At 49.1% G+C, this 14,596-nt stretch overlaps 1 protein-coding gene across 2 annotated transcripts in view; it reads right to left on the bottom strand.

Moving 5' to 3' along the window:
• DLG5 (discs large MAGUK scaffold protein 5) overlaps window positions 1–14,596 on the bottom strand; it is a 129,028-nt gene that overhangs the window by 22,929 nt on the left and 91,503 nt on the right. The window contains exons 10-20 of one of the 2 annotated variants that reach the window (XM_046655504.1): window positions 14,432–14,564; window positions 13,817–13,944; window positions 12,969–13,144; window positions 12,513–12,616; window positions 9,512–9,604; window positions 7,097–8,116; window positions 6,192–6,315; window positions 5,710–5,935; window positions 3,738–3,850; window positions 3,001–3,090; window positions 2,544–2,694 (exon numbers count right to left, since the gene is read on the bottom strand). In XM_046655504.1, coding sequence (XP_046511460.1) covers window positions 2,544–2,694; window positions 3,001–3,090; window positions 3,738–3,850; window positions 5,710–5,935; window positions 6,192–6,315; window positions 7,097–8,116; window positions 9,512–9,604; window positions 12,513–12,616; window positions 12,969–13,144; window positions 13,817–13,944; window positions 14,432–14,564 — 2,358 coding nt within the window. The remainder of the gene's footprint in view (window positions 1–2,543; window positions 2,695–3,000; window positions 3,091–3,737; window positions 3,851–5,709; window positions 5,936–6,191; window positions 6,316–7,096; window positions 8,117–9,511; window positions 9,605–12,512; window positions 12,617–12,968; window positions 13,145–13,816; window positions 13,945–14,431; window positions 14,565–14,596) is intronic. The other variant, XM_046655505.1, reaches the window with a different exon arrangement.

Here is a 14,596-nt window from a genome sequence, read left to right as displayed (position 1 = left end):
GCTATAAATTATCCCTTTGTCCAGCATATTCAAACTGTATACACTATCCATCCATTAGTCATTTACTAGCTGTTTCGGGCATGACAGTGCTTATGTTCAAGTAACCCTTGTTTTACTTAACGATGGCACCAAAGTGCAAGAGCAGTGATGCTGGCAATTCGGATATGCCAAAGAGAAGCCATCAAATGCTTCCTTTAAATGAAAAGGTGAAAGTTCTCATCTTAATAAGGAAAGGAAAAAAATCGTAAGCTGAGGTTACTAAGATCTATGCTAAGAATGAATCTTGGGGCCAGCCTGGTGGCACAGCGGTTAAGTGCCCACGTCCCACTTTGGCGGCCCGGGGTTCGCCAGTTTGGATCCCGGGTGCAGACATGGCAGTGCTTGGCAAGCCATGCTGTGGTAGGCGTCCCACATATAAAGTAGAGGAAGATGGGCACAGACGTTAGCTCAGGGCCAGTCTTCCTCAGCAAAAAGAGGAGGACTGGCAGTAGTTAGCTCAGGGCTAATCTTCCTCAAAAAAAAAATGAATGAATCTTCTATCTGTGAATATGTGAAGAAAGAAAAAGAAATTCATGCTGGTTTTGTTGTTGCATTTCAAATACGTACGTATAGGAAAAAACACAGCATATATAGGGTTTGGTGCTATCTGTGGTTCCATGCATCCACGGGGGCTCTTGGAACAAATGCCCCCAGGGGTAAGAGAGGACTGCTGTACTGAGCAGTTGTATGAAAATGTACTTTAGAATGCGGGAAAAAGGGGCTACTTTTAGTAAGTAATCCGTTCTTTAGTCAGATCACACACGTTAAATGTTATGCCTCTAATCTGATCCTAAGCACTGTGAGGGCAGGAGTCATTGACACTGTTCTCTCCCCTGGCACGGTTCCTGGTTCTCTGTACACTGTAGGAAGCTAAGGGGATGCCTGACCACATGTGACAAGGCCTTTTCTGTTTCTTAGGAAGCCGCTTCATTTGGGGAAGATCTTGTTTCTCAATGACCTCTCCTGGGGGAGTAAAACCACCCCCCGATGCACTACTCACTGCAGGTCTGTGCTCCTGTCTGTACCACACAGGTGAGAATGTCACAAGTGTTTCCACAGGAATCACACCTGATTCCCCCATGGGCCTGGCATGCTAACGTATACTTCAGTTCCCTCTCAGGTTCTCTCTAGCTAATACTTGTTAGGTTTGTTGTCTTACAAGTTCAGATTTCCAAGTCAAATGAGATTTTCTCAATGAAGGGCCTGCCCAGCAGAGTCCCTCCCATGGCTCACAGCTACAAGGACCCTCAGCTTTTTGGATTTGAGTCGATAAGAGTAACCCTGTTACCCTTAAAGGATTAAATAAAGACAAGTTCAAGTTTAATCAGACCTCCTAAAGACCTACATTTAGATAGAACCTCTTAAACATAAATGTGATCTAGCAAATTCCACTTTGAAGGATAACAGGGGTGCATGAGGCGTGCGCAGAGCTTGTGGGGGGAGTGATGGACATCTCAGAGGGGGCGTGTCTGGACTGACATCAGCCTAAGTTAACCTAAAACCTCAGCAGAGATCAGCCTGCATTTCAAAAGGAACCAACAAATGGCTGAGCTGTGCGTTTGTGCTTCACATACTTCTTTTGTATGTGTATTTTATTTCACAATAAAAAGCTTGAGGGAGGTGGGGACAAACAACGTTGCTATGTTCTGGGGCCAAAAAGCAAAGGGTAAGAATGAGTCCTGACAGAGAAAGACAAACACCGTACGATTCCACTCCTACGTGAAAGAGGAATAAACACATGGGTAAGGAGGACAGGTTAGTGGTTACGGGGGCGGGGGGTGTTAAAGGGGCAAAGGGCACATCCGTACGGTGACAGATAAGATAGACTATTGGTGGTGAGCACAATCTGGTCTATATGGAAACTGATATATAATAGTGTACACCTGAGATTTACACAGTTATGAGCCAATATGACTTCAATAAGATAATTTACAAAAAAATAAAAAGAATTAGTCCTGATTTGAATTAGGGTGGGCCAGTTACCAACCATGTGACCACAGACAGATCATTCCAACTCTCTGGCCTGTTTCCTCATCTATAAAACAGAGCCAATAATAACGATGATGATGATGATGCTCACGTTGTGAGGGTTTCATGACTTAATACATGGAAAGTACTTAATCAAGGGCCTGGGAAGCAGTGAACAGTGCCACCACATCGTCATCACCGTCAGGCTGTCTCCAGCATCATTTGCTGTAGCCCACCCCCTCCTCTGGACACACAGTGGAAGAAGCCCACTCTGTTTCTGAGCTTGCCGTCTACTTAGGCCCCTCCTCCTGCATCACGTGCCCACAGAACTTACCAGTGACATGCTGGGGCAACACAGCAGCGAATGCTATGTGACCCAAACCAGAAGGCCTCACCCTGGGATCACCTCAGTCAGAACTCTCCAACTCCTGCTACTGCTTCTTCCAACAAGCCCCTTCCCTCGACCGAGCCTGGCCCACTGTGGGGACGCACTGTCCACCACCGTGCCCGTGCACAGATGACAACATTACGCTCACCTGTCCTTTCTTCGCTCCCCGAGGGCCGCAGGGTTGATGGCAATTCTGGGCAATGTGGAGGCTGAGGCCTGGGACTGGCTGCATGAGGACAGGGTGTCAATGTTCAGGGGTGACTGTGGAGGCGTGCTGCATTCCGAATGCGACAAGGAACCTGTCAAGAGAGGTGGAGGGTAATGCGGGCCACAGTCCTGCATCTCAGTTCTCCAGCACCTAAGACGAAGAGGGAGCTGCGATCCAGACCCCTGGCTCCCTGCCGTGGCCACACCACACAGCCTTGACTTCACAAGCTGGGCTTTGTGGTCTTTCTATCCCCTCACATCACCAGGCCTGAGGCTGGGCTCAACCAGTGTTTCCTGACTGGCTGAGATGACGAGGAACTTATAAGCTGTGCCCAGATACCCCATCATGAGGACAGAGTGACACAGGAGGCAGGGAGGGGGTCCTGAGAAGGTCTCACCTCTGTCAGAGCCCACAACAGACCGGGGATATCTTGGCGTTGACGGGATTTTAATGCGTTCTGCCTTGAACTGCAAGTTGCTCGAAGATCCTATGGTTCCATAAGGGGACAGAACTTTAGGCCTGTGATTAAACACCACCCCTCACTCCCTCACCACCACTTTGGTAGTCAGGAAAGACACTTGGTCATGACAAAATGCAAGGCGAGGCCCTACCATTTATCCCGGATGGGGCCTAAATGTGGAACAGTCAAGAAAAGTAGATATTTAATGCCCAGTGTCGAATAAACCGTGTAGGCCTAGTCTGTTCCAGAACAGGATCACACAAATCTCACTCCTAGGCCTGGAACAGGGACAGTAACCCAAGTGACAGAGGTGACTGCTCGCCTTCCCTCCACAATGCTGCAAGCAGCGCCACCAGTCTGTTTATGAGGTAACTGCTAGAATCTACCCTGGGTTGCATTTCCCATAAGCGAACAGCAATACTAAATCCCCAGAAAGACAGACAAGCTCAGGGACAGGGAGCATCTGGAACAACCACATGACCACTAGGGAAAGCAGAAAGGACATAGAAGAAGCCAAAGGAAATGGCTCTGAGCGCAGCACGGAGCTGACCTTGGCCCCAACAGGGGAGAGAGGCCTGTGAGGGCAGGCCACCAAGAGGTCTGGGCGTGAGGACCCAGGCAAAGATGAAAAAAGGCCAGCTCCCACCACAGCAAGGTTCTAGTGGTGCAGTTACCAAGGCGGGCGCTGGAGGGCAGTGAGTTGGACCCATGAGAGGCTCTCATCTCAGAGTAGTCGCTGCAGGCCCTGTGGCTGAGGTCCAGGCTCAGACGGCCCTGGTGCTGGACACTGCGAGAGAATCAGACAGATGAGGGGCTTGGGAAGAAGACCAGGACCACACGAGGCCACTAGGAAAAAACACAAGTGATGGGCCTGGGCCAAGGCCTCCCTGAGCTGGGGGAAGGGAGATCCAGGAGCCACTTGCTGTCAGCCGAGGACAGCGACTGTCCACAGGATGCTTGGAGACGGTATCTAAAAAGAGCTCTGGGGGCTGGCTCTGTGGCAAGTGGTTAAGTTTGCACGCTCCGCTGCGGCAGCCCAGGGTTTGGATCCTGGGTGCGGACATGGCACTGCTTGTCAGGCCACGTTGAGGCGGCATCCCACATGCCACAACTAGAAGGAACTGCAACTAAGATATACAACTGTGTACAGGGTGGGGTTGGGGAGATAAAACAGAAAAAGAACAACAACAACAAAAAAGCTTGGCAACAGTTGTTAGCCCAGGTGCCAATCCTTAAAAAAAAAAAAGAAGATTGGCAACAGTTGTTAGCCCAGGTGCCAATCCTTAAAAAAAAAGAAGAAGATTGGCAACAGTTGTTAGCCCAGGTGCCAATCTTAAAAAAATAAACAAAAAGAGCTCTGCATGCAGTAGAAAGGGCCACGCCAATGGAGAGATGGCACATCCACTTCAGCCCTGGGCTGGGATCAGGCTCTCTGTGAGGAAGGGCCTTCTGCAGGGAAAACAGAGGCTCTGAATCCTCAGTGGGTCCAGAGAAGTAGAGCCTCTCCTCAGGGGTGGGCAGAGAGAGGCTAGACGGGCACTGAGGCCCTTGGAGAAGGACCTGCGTGCCTCGCTCAGGTGAGCACGCCGAGGAAACCGGAGGGGAGAGAGCCCAGGCATCGCCATGCCAGGCTGGCAGGCAGGCAGGCCCAGCGATGTCCTTCTCTAGCTGTGCAGGGAGACTACATCTCTGCCCTGGCTAACCCTACAGTGGTCTCTGCTGCACTCAGAACGCAGTCCAACGTCTGCACGCTGGCTGCAGTCCCACAGGATTCCTGCCCTATGCCCTGTGCTCTCCTCCTGACTCACCATACCTTTGCCAAACTCTCTCACTCTGTCCCAACAGCTCCCTGCACTGTTCCTAGGTGCCTGGGCCGCAGCACCCACAGCCCTTCTTCTTGGGGACTCCACCCCAGGTCTTGTACAGCTGGCCTCTTCACAGTCTTTTGGCCATGGCAGCATTCCCCCCACCATGGGGCCCTCCCCACCACCGAATCTCACTCTCCACCCTCTTCAAGTCACAGCCTAGCTTGTTGCCCTGTGTTACAATCTTCAGAGCTACCCAGTACCATCTGGTATCAATCACTATGTTCATTTTTTTCTGTCTGCCTCCCACACTTGAACACAAATGTCACATGAAGAAGCTTGGCTACTTAGTTCTCCACTGTATCCCTTTGGAACTAAAACAGTCCATGGTAGGTAGTAGATGCTCAATAAAAACCTGTCAAATAATTGAATGAATGAATGAATGAATGAGTGAGTGACCTTGAACCAGTCCATTCACTTTTTAAGGCTCAATTTCCTCATCTGTAAAACTGAGACAATAGCAGTCCTTGGCTCCCAAATTTGCTGTGGTGATTCAATGAGATGATGTTTATGAAAGTCTGAGCACAGGGCCTGGCATGTGAGCACTCAAGCCTCAGCTGCCTTCACTATTACCTTTCTTTCAATACCCTTTCAAGCTCCATGTTGGGGAATAAAGAGCATCCTTAAAGTTCCCTGGGGTCCCAGCACTGCTCTAACCAGCCCCTTTTCAGTGAGGCAAGGAAGCTTCTCTGCCCATGAGCCTCTTCATGCACCAGTGGCTCTATGTCCAGGTGGGCTTGGATGGCTGGGGTGCAGGGAGGTGTGGGGTGACTTCACATACCTGGCATGCAAACCCTGGGGGCCGACCTCTCTGGGGACAGGCGGAGAGCTGCAAGGGCCAACCCTGTGGCTACGCACAGTGTAGATGGGGTTCCTCAGGATGGAGCTCACAGTGGTGCTCGGGGTCATGCTCCGGGGAACGGTGCCTAGAAATGGGCTGGGTGAGAACAATCGCCCCAAAGCACCAGCCAGCCCCGGACCTGTGCGAGCTACTGGCCTTGCTCCATCTGTAAAATGGGAGAACTCTCTTTAATGCTTCCTATTTCCCAGGCTGCTATGGGAAGAAAACACTCTGAAAAGCTAAGAGATGTCAGTGATACAAGATTAAACATCCCAGATGGGGCAGCAATTGCTAGTTCTTTGAACCTCTGGGCTGAGGACACACAGCTGCTCCTTGAAATGTCTGCCTCTACTCTCCCCGGGACTGGGAAGCCCTGTGAGCCCACACTGAGCCTCCTCCCCAGCCCTGCCCAACTGACTCACCCACAGATGCTCTGCTGGGGTAGGGTGGGGGGTTGCTGTGCCGGCTAGAGTGCCCTGGCGAGTAAGGGGACCACTCCTGGAGCTCTGGGGAGAGTTCGCCACTGGCTGGCATGCTCTTCTGCTCCTGCAAAACCAAGACGCGGTGGCTGGAAACAGGGAAATGTGCAGGCTTTTGCAAGTGATTTCTTCTCCTGTGCACTAGCTCCTCCCACTCGGACACACGAAGTGACGGTCAGGAGAAGTCATTGTTCATTCATGTTGACTTACAACACCTGGAAGGGAAGCCCTTCCTTCAAAAATACTCTGGAAGAAAACCGCAGAGAAAGAATCCATTCTTTCAAATACACAGAGATTACGTGTGTAGAAGGTGGAATGCACATATGCATTAAGCACACATAAGTAACAATGCCACACAACTTGCACAGCTGTGTAGAGCCCTTTGTCTACAGAGAGCATGGATTTGTTCTCCAGCTCACAGCCATCTCTTCCTTCTGGAAACGACTACAGTACCCACAAAAACAAGCCAGCCTTTCCTACTGCCGGCTAGCAGACTCATGTGTGCTATCCTGTCTCCCTAAACCCTTCAAAGCAGGTCATGTCACCTGGTTTTGTCCAAAATCTTCTTGTTGTATAAGCAAATCAAACACTATGCCCAAGAAAGGGTTCCTCTCTTAGCATCACAGACCCACCGACTGCACACCCCACGTTACTTTCCAATCTCCTGAGGGCGCTACTTCCCACTGGCCTCCCCTGCCACCCCCTTCCCTTGGGTAGGTGCCAAGAGCAAGGGCAGAGGAGCCAAGGTTGATGGTGAGCCTGGGGACCGTGCAGGGCCACTCTGGGACCTTCTCAGGTCAACCACTCCTCACCCTGCCTCCACCTCCTACCCGGGTGCCGGTCTCTACCTCCAGAAACTGAGTGGGAATCACGACTGGAGCAAGCTTGGGCCGAAAACTGGGAGCAGACTTTGGCCGGCGGCGCTTCTGCCCCAGCTCATCCATCTTCTGGGAGGTGAGGTCCTCGTCACAGGACTTCTTGGCAGGCAGGTAGGAGGAATCCCCATCCCCTTCAGGGTAGTAGCTGGAAGCAATGCGGACCCTGGCCTTGCGAGGGGGCGAGGCGTGCATGGGTTCCCCAGGGTCCACATCAACGGGTAGGGCACTCGGGGGGCTGGTGGATGGGGAGCTGCCCACCAGAGTGGCCTCTGACTCAGAACTGGTTTCCAGCCTGTGCTGGAACTTAATAGAGTCGCTCCTCCTGGGAGGTTTTGGGGGTGTCAGAGGCCCCACCCTCTTGGAGGGTTGGGGGGAGTGAGCAGGCCCAGGGCCTGAGAGCAGGTAGTCTATTTTCGGGGGTGTCTGGGGGCGTTTGAAAGTGTTAGGGTCAAAGATAGACTTTCTTTGCTTTGGCTTCTTGTAAACAGAGAGCTTCTCGGGCCCTGCTGTGGAGCTGAGCATGGCCTTAGGCCAGGTCCCACCACTGTTGGCATTCTCAGACTCTGCCTTACCCAGGGGGGCCTCAGTCACCCCACAAGGGCCTGCCTCATTCTCAAAGGGCAGTAGTAGCCGCCGGCTGCGCACGTCCACCAGCCCATAGCCACGCTCCCCAGAGGGGTCTGAGCGGAAGGAGCTCAGGCTGCGCTCAGAGGTGCTGGGACAGGCCTGGGGAGAGACTGGGAAAGCTCCCCCAGGGAATGGCTTGTGCAGGAAGGAGCTGCTGCCTCCTGGGGGGCCCAACTCCTTCTTGTCCTCCAGCCTGTCTGCGTGGAAGATGTCCGTCTGCGTGGAGTTATTGTGTTGCATCAAGTTCCGTTTATTCTGAGCCTGGACCTCTGGGCCATGGGCTCGGAAACTCAACATCTTATCAGAGTCCTTGATGTTTTCAAAGATGTTCTGGCCACTCCACGAGGAGCTCTGAGGGAACACCTAAGTAGGGATCGCAGAGGAGTGAGAAAGAGATCAGGTGAGACCACAGGACCTGGAGCTGCCACTGAAAAATGTCCCTGGAGGTAGAGTGATGGTCAGGAATGCGCCACAACCCCCCCCCCAAAAGACAGACAGACACGCACACACACATCCACGCATGTACACCTCTCCCTGACAGGTGAGGCTTTCTCATGAACGTGGCCACTGTGAATCCACAGAGAACCATAAAGTTCTCTTGGCTCTAAGCCCTTTCTGAATCACCTGTACAGTGCCCTGCATATTTTTAAAAAGTTAAACGTAAAAGTAAAAAATTCATTATTACAAATACATGTCACATAGTACACTCACAGTGGATTATTATTCAGTGGTAAAAAGAAATAGCAGTCAAGCCATGAAACGACATAGAGGAAACTTAAACACATTACTAAGTGGAAGAAGCCAATCTGAAAAGGATACAAACCGTATGATTCCAGCTATATGATGTTTTGGAAAAGGCAAAACTATGGAAACTGTAAAAAGATCAGTGGTTGCCAGGAGTTAGGAGAGGGAGGGATGAAAAGGTGAAGCCCAGAGGAATTTTAGGGTGGTGAAATTATTCTGTATGATAGTGTAATAATGGATATACGTCATCATACATGTGTTCAAACCCATAGAATGTACAACACCAAGAATGGATCCTCATGTGAACTATGGACTTCACTTAATACTAATGTATTATTACTGGCTCATCAACTGCAGCGAACGTGCCCTGCTAATGAAGATATTAATGGAGGAAGCGGGAGACTACGAGAAGGCTCTGCACTAGATCCACCTTTCTATAAACCCAACACTGCTCCCAAAAAAGCATGTTAACCTTAAAATAATTTTTAAAAACACCTCTTAGTGAATTTTTTCCAACATTCTATTATCTTCTCAACTATGTAGAAAAGGTGATAGAAAAGTACAATAAACCCATAAACCCACCATTTAGATTCTACAATATTTTGCCAAATTGTCTCTAACTATCTGCATTCCAGAACATCCGAAGGTTACAGATATTATGACAATTCACCCCTAACAACTTTAGCATATACTGCCCCCCAAATAAGGCCATTCTCCTATATAACCCCATACCATCATTATACTCAGGAAAATTAACAATTCCCTAAGGTCATCTAATTATCCACTCTAGATTCACATGCACCAACTGTGCCCAAAATATCCTTCATAACTATTTTTCCTTTTTGTTTTAAACCAGGACCCTGTCAGGCCTCATGCATATCCTGCACTTTGTAAATCAGTACCCTTTTTCAAGGATCCCAGTGACGTGAAAAAGTAGCTCCAGTATATGGAGCTGAGGCTTCGCCAGCCCTAAGGACAGTGAGAGCAGAGCTAGGGCGGGGCGGGGGCCCTTACCTTCAGGAGGGACAGGGTCAGGGAGTCCTGGCAGCTACGCAGCAGAGATTCACACTCATTCAGAGATTTGTTGTCCAATGCAATGCCATTGATCTAGGGCCGAAGAGAGAGCCTATCAGGCCCACAGCCAGGATAGGAGCTTTGTCCACCTGCCAACCTGTGTTGGACAGTGGGCCTGGTTCTGTAACGTACCCAAATCCGGAGTCGTCAAAGGAGAGAAAGCCTCTTCCCAGTAACGCCCATGGAGTCCAGTTAAGGGGCTTCTGGGGCAAATGAAACACACAGCCTCAAAATCACTCTAGGGGAAGATGTTTGTCTGTCTAGGACCAGAACACCAAGGGTCCCAGGGAACATCCCGGCCCTGCCACTTCCTGCTGTGTGATGCTGGACCACGGCTCAGAACTCCTTCATGCACTAAATGGAAGACAAACACCTACACCCCCAAAGGGCAGGAGCAGACTGAAACCAAGATCATGGTGTAAAAGGTCATGGATGTACCACGTGAGATGGAAGTATCATCAATGTTCACAGAGACTCTCCCTTATGCCTAAATCTCTGTCCGCATCCCTCAGATATGTTCCAATCTTTTTAAAAAGTGTATGTGCAATAGGTGAAAGGTTAGACTGGGATGAATCCACACCATGGAATACTACCCAGCAATGAGAAGGCACACACTATAGGTACACCCAACCATGTGACAGATCTCATGGCACGATGCTGAATGAGAAAAGCCATCTCAAAAGGTCACATACTTGGAATATAAACAAACACATGGACAAAGAAAACAGTTCAATGGTTACCAGGGGAAGGGGGGTCGGGGGTGGGCACAGGGGGTGAAGGGGAGCACTTATGTGGTGACAGACAAGAAATAATGTACAATGGAAATTTCACAATAAGGTAAATTATTACCAACTCAATAACAAAAAAAAGGTCACAGACTATTTGATTCTACTTAGATAATATTCTCCAACTGACAAAATGATAGAGCTGGAGAACAAATCAGTTGCCGGGGATTATGAGTAGGGGTACAGGGCTGTGGGCGTTAAAGGGGTACTACGAAGGAGATCTCTGTGGTGATGGCACAGTTCTGTATCTTGATTTTTTCTGGTTACCTAAAATGTGATAAAATGACACAGAACTATACACACACACACTATACCAATGTCTACTGCCGGTTTTGATGGTATAGTTATGTAAGATGTAAGCATTAGGGAAAACTGGGTGAAGGGTACATAGGACCTCCCTGTATTATCTTTGCAACTTTATTTATTATTATTTAACATTATAACTGAATTATAAGTATTTCTGTACTTATTTGAAAATCAAAGGGTAAAAAACATATATGCAGAGTGATTATCTTGGAGTGGTGGAATCATTTGGTTGTTTTTTTCTTTATAACTTTTCCACATCTTAAACTTTCTCATGATGGACACATATTGCTTTCAAACTCCAGCTCCCCTCAAAATCTGAAAAACATTGGCAAAGATGTGAAGCCAGGAGTGCCCCCACACACTGCAGGTGGGATTGAAGAGGCCACAATCTCTCTGGGGCACAATGGAAAGATCTTATCAAACGTTAAATGCTTATACCCACTGATCCAGCAATTCCCCCGTCCCAGGAATTCACCCACGGCACACTCCCACGAGTCCCCATGGAAGGATGGAGCAGTGACTGTGCAGCACTACTGGTCAAGGCAAAGATACCCTGACTGTCCATCAGGGGGACTCACTCAACAGCTTGTATTGCTGCCACTAAGGAACATGGAGCTACCGAAATGACCTAGACAGATGCAAAGATGTGAATTGCAAGAACCTCAGGGTGCACTGTTAAAAACAAAGATTAGCAGCAGTGTATATTATGATCCCATCTAGGTATAAAAAAAGAAAAGTGGGAGATATACATGTTTTGAACGTTTCTGAGAGAAAACACAATAAATCATTAAAAAGAGTAGCCGTCAGGGTGGGAACTGGTAGATGAGGAGTCTAGAATTGAAGGAAGAATTATTGTCACTGTGTGCCTTTTGCACAACTGGAATTCTGCATGTGTGCCGTGAACAAGTGTATGACATGTTCAATTTTAAAAAAGTTAGAAGTATTAAACATGCATGCCTACAACTCAGCAATCTCACAGCATTTCAGGGGTTTGGTCCCCAAGGATGCCATCAGGTGTCCCCAGTGTGGCTATGCACACAGGTAAAGTTCATGGCAGGGCTGTTTGCAATTGCAGAAACTGAAAACAACTTATATGTCCATCAGTGGGGGCAGGATTCAAACTATAAATAATCAAACAACAGAACACCATGAGGTGGATAAAAACAATAAGGATCAACTTGGAAAGATATCCACAATGTAGGATGCAAATTGTAGAATATGATAGGATAATTCCATTATGGTATTTTACAAAGCAAACAAAACCCAGAAAACCTACATCTGGGTATACAGATTTGTATGAGCACTTATGGTCTGGCTGGGAGCACATGTTCCAAATGGGGGCAGTGATTATCTCTAGGAGCAGGATTAAAGGGAAAAGGGGGGCTACCACTTTCTATACATTTTTGTATTGCTTGAATATTTTACAGCAAACAAGTCTTACTTTGGTAATAAAAAAGAAATTTAAAAATAAATGGATATAATTTTTAGTAAAAAAGATTTTTAAAAAGTCATATAAAAATGATACCTATTTTTTTTAAACTGACTTAAATATACATTGACGTGTGGAATAAAGGCTGTAGAAAAATACGTGAAAAATGTTAATAAAGCTTATCTATAGGTGGTAGTAACATGAAGGATTCTTATTTCCTTCCCATACTTGTTCTGTATTTCCTAATTTTTAACAGTAAACAGAAACATACCATCAGAAGAAAAAAATCAGGTTTAAATATTCACATTTAAAGAACAAGGTGAATATAAAAACTCCACTCATTATTTCTTGTTCAAACCTCCCAAACGTAATCCAGCTCTCTGCGGTGGCAGAAGGCCCCGGCTCTGTCCCCGAGACTTACTGCCACAATCCTGTCTCCCACAGCAAGGGACCCCTCCTTGGCAGCTGGGCTTCCAGGCACCACGGCGGCAGCATACACTCCATTCTCCAGGCTGATGCCGCTGTCTGCGAACCACAGTGGCCCTGGTTAATCCCTGCCCGGGTCACATTGCCCTCTGGTTGTCTCATCTCGTCTTTGTGAGATAAACTTATAAAGGGGTTGGCAGACTACGACCTGTCCATCTCAGCATCCCAGCCAGGTCAGACCACCTAGGGGCTCAGCCACATAAGGTCTGGTGAATCAAACACTCAGAGACAAGCAAGACCCAGGACCCAGCTGGCCCCCTGCCAGGGAAGCACATGCACTGCATTTAAGCGGCAGCAACACCTCATCCCTGGTAATGAGGTGCTCCTGAAGACACATGCATCCTCTCTGCACAAGAAAGGGGTGCTCTGCCCACTCCCACGGGCCTGCTACCTTTCTGTCCACTCAGGTTGATGTGCAGCGGCGTGACCACCTTCCCTCCCAGGGACTTCCTCCGACGCACGACCATGTTGATGGCCCCCTCCCCATGGAGGAGAGCTTTGATGGCCTGCTTCTTGTCCTTGTTGATGAGGTCCACGTCGTTGATCCTCAGCAGCCAGTCATTGACCCTGGGGAGGGGCACAGCCAGCTCAGTGCTCATGCAGGCCTTGAGACCAGGGGGCAGACCCTGCCACTCCCATTTGGGGAGCTGAATGCCAGAAAGCAGGTGCCCCAGATACACATTCAGAAGGACTTCCTCTTCCAAGAGGGTCGAATGATTAAACTCTTAGATACTGAAGCCAGACTGCCTGGGTTCAAGTCCTGGCTCTACCACTTACTAGCTGTGTGACCTAGCCCCTCTGGGCCTCAGGGTCCTCATACGTAAAATGGGGGCAAAACAGCACCTACCTCACAGGACTGTAAAGATTAATGAACTAATTACATAAAGTGCTTAAACCGATGCTTAACAAATAGTAAGCACTATTTTATGTCATTGCTATTTCAAGGAGCAAGCAAGCAATGCACATTCTACACTTTCATACGCACCGCCTGAGCCCCTTCCTACCCAGAGCAGCAAAGGCAGCACCTGGCGACTGGAGAAAAGACCAGACTCAGAGGCAACTGTGAGACAGAGAGTCCTTTAAGAACGACACTGGCAGTTGAGCCTGCGGGCCTCAGGCAGACTGGGAGTCCCTCGACCCTGGGCTACATTCGTTTAACTGCCATCGGCTCTCAGGTCCTTTGCATTGGGTTGGAGGGCCCCACCTTCCCTCTAGAACATGGGTCTCCTCAATTCTTACCGTAAGCGGCCATCAGCAATGCTTCCTTTGTCTACTTTAGTGACAAATATGCCACAGTCACCTGGCAAACAAGGCTCATTCACACCTTCTGCCATATCGAACCCCAGCGCCTTCAAGTCAATGTCCTCCTGTTAAGACAGCAGCAGCAGCACACTTTACAGAGCAGTGACGAGAAACATTTGGCCCTTAAACCCCAAGTCACTCACTCCAACATGGGGACTGCCCCTTCACAATGTCTGATGGGGCACTGGGTCCCCAGGATGAAGCCTATGAGTGATTGAAATCTGCCCCTTTCAGCGACGGCAGACACACGTCCCTGCCAGCATCACCCCTAGGAGCTCTGCTCTTCCCTCTGCCTTCCAGGCACTGGGCCAGTGTCCACTGCTGGAGAGGACAGAGGAGGCCAACCTGCTGCAACCCAGCAGGGACATGTGCAAGGAAAGGATGCATTCATGTCCTCCAAAAGTTGTACCTCCTGTATCTGGGAGGAAAAGTCGTACCTCCAAACTAGCAGCTGTGAAACTGGGGACACTGCAAGAGGGCCATCCTCCCCCTCCCCCACCCAAAGTCTTTGTGTCCAGAGAGCAGGGAAGAAAAGCCATGAGGGCAGCTCACCGTCTCTCTTTCAAACTCTACAACTTCCGTTTCCCACTCCATGGAGTCCGTGTCAATGGCCGAGTCATGGGAACTGTGGGCCATCAGCTGCCGGAACCGGGCCTCCTTTTCCAACTGCGACTCCATCTGCTCCCTGTGAAGAGAGAGCCATGGGGACAGCCCTCT

This window comes from Equus quagga, chromosome 2, assembly GCF_021613505.1.
Source record: "Equus quagga isolate Etosha38 chromosome 2, UCLA_HA_Equagga_1.0, whole genome shotgun sequence".
Lineage (NCBI taxonomy): Eukaryota > Metazoa > Chordata > Mammalia > Perissodactyla > Equidae > Equus > Equus quagga.
The sequence above is the reverse complement of the archived record's forward strand: the minus strand, read 5'-3'. Positions and strand labels throughout refer to the sequence as shown.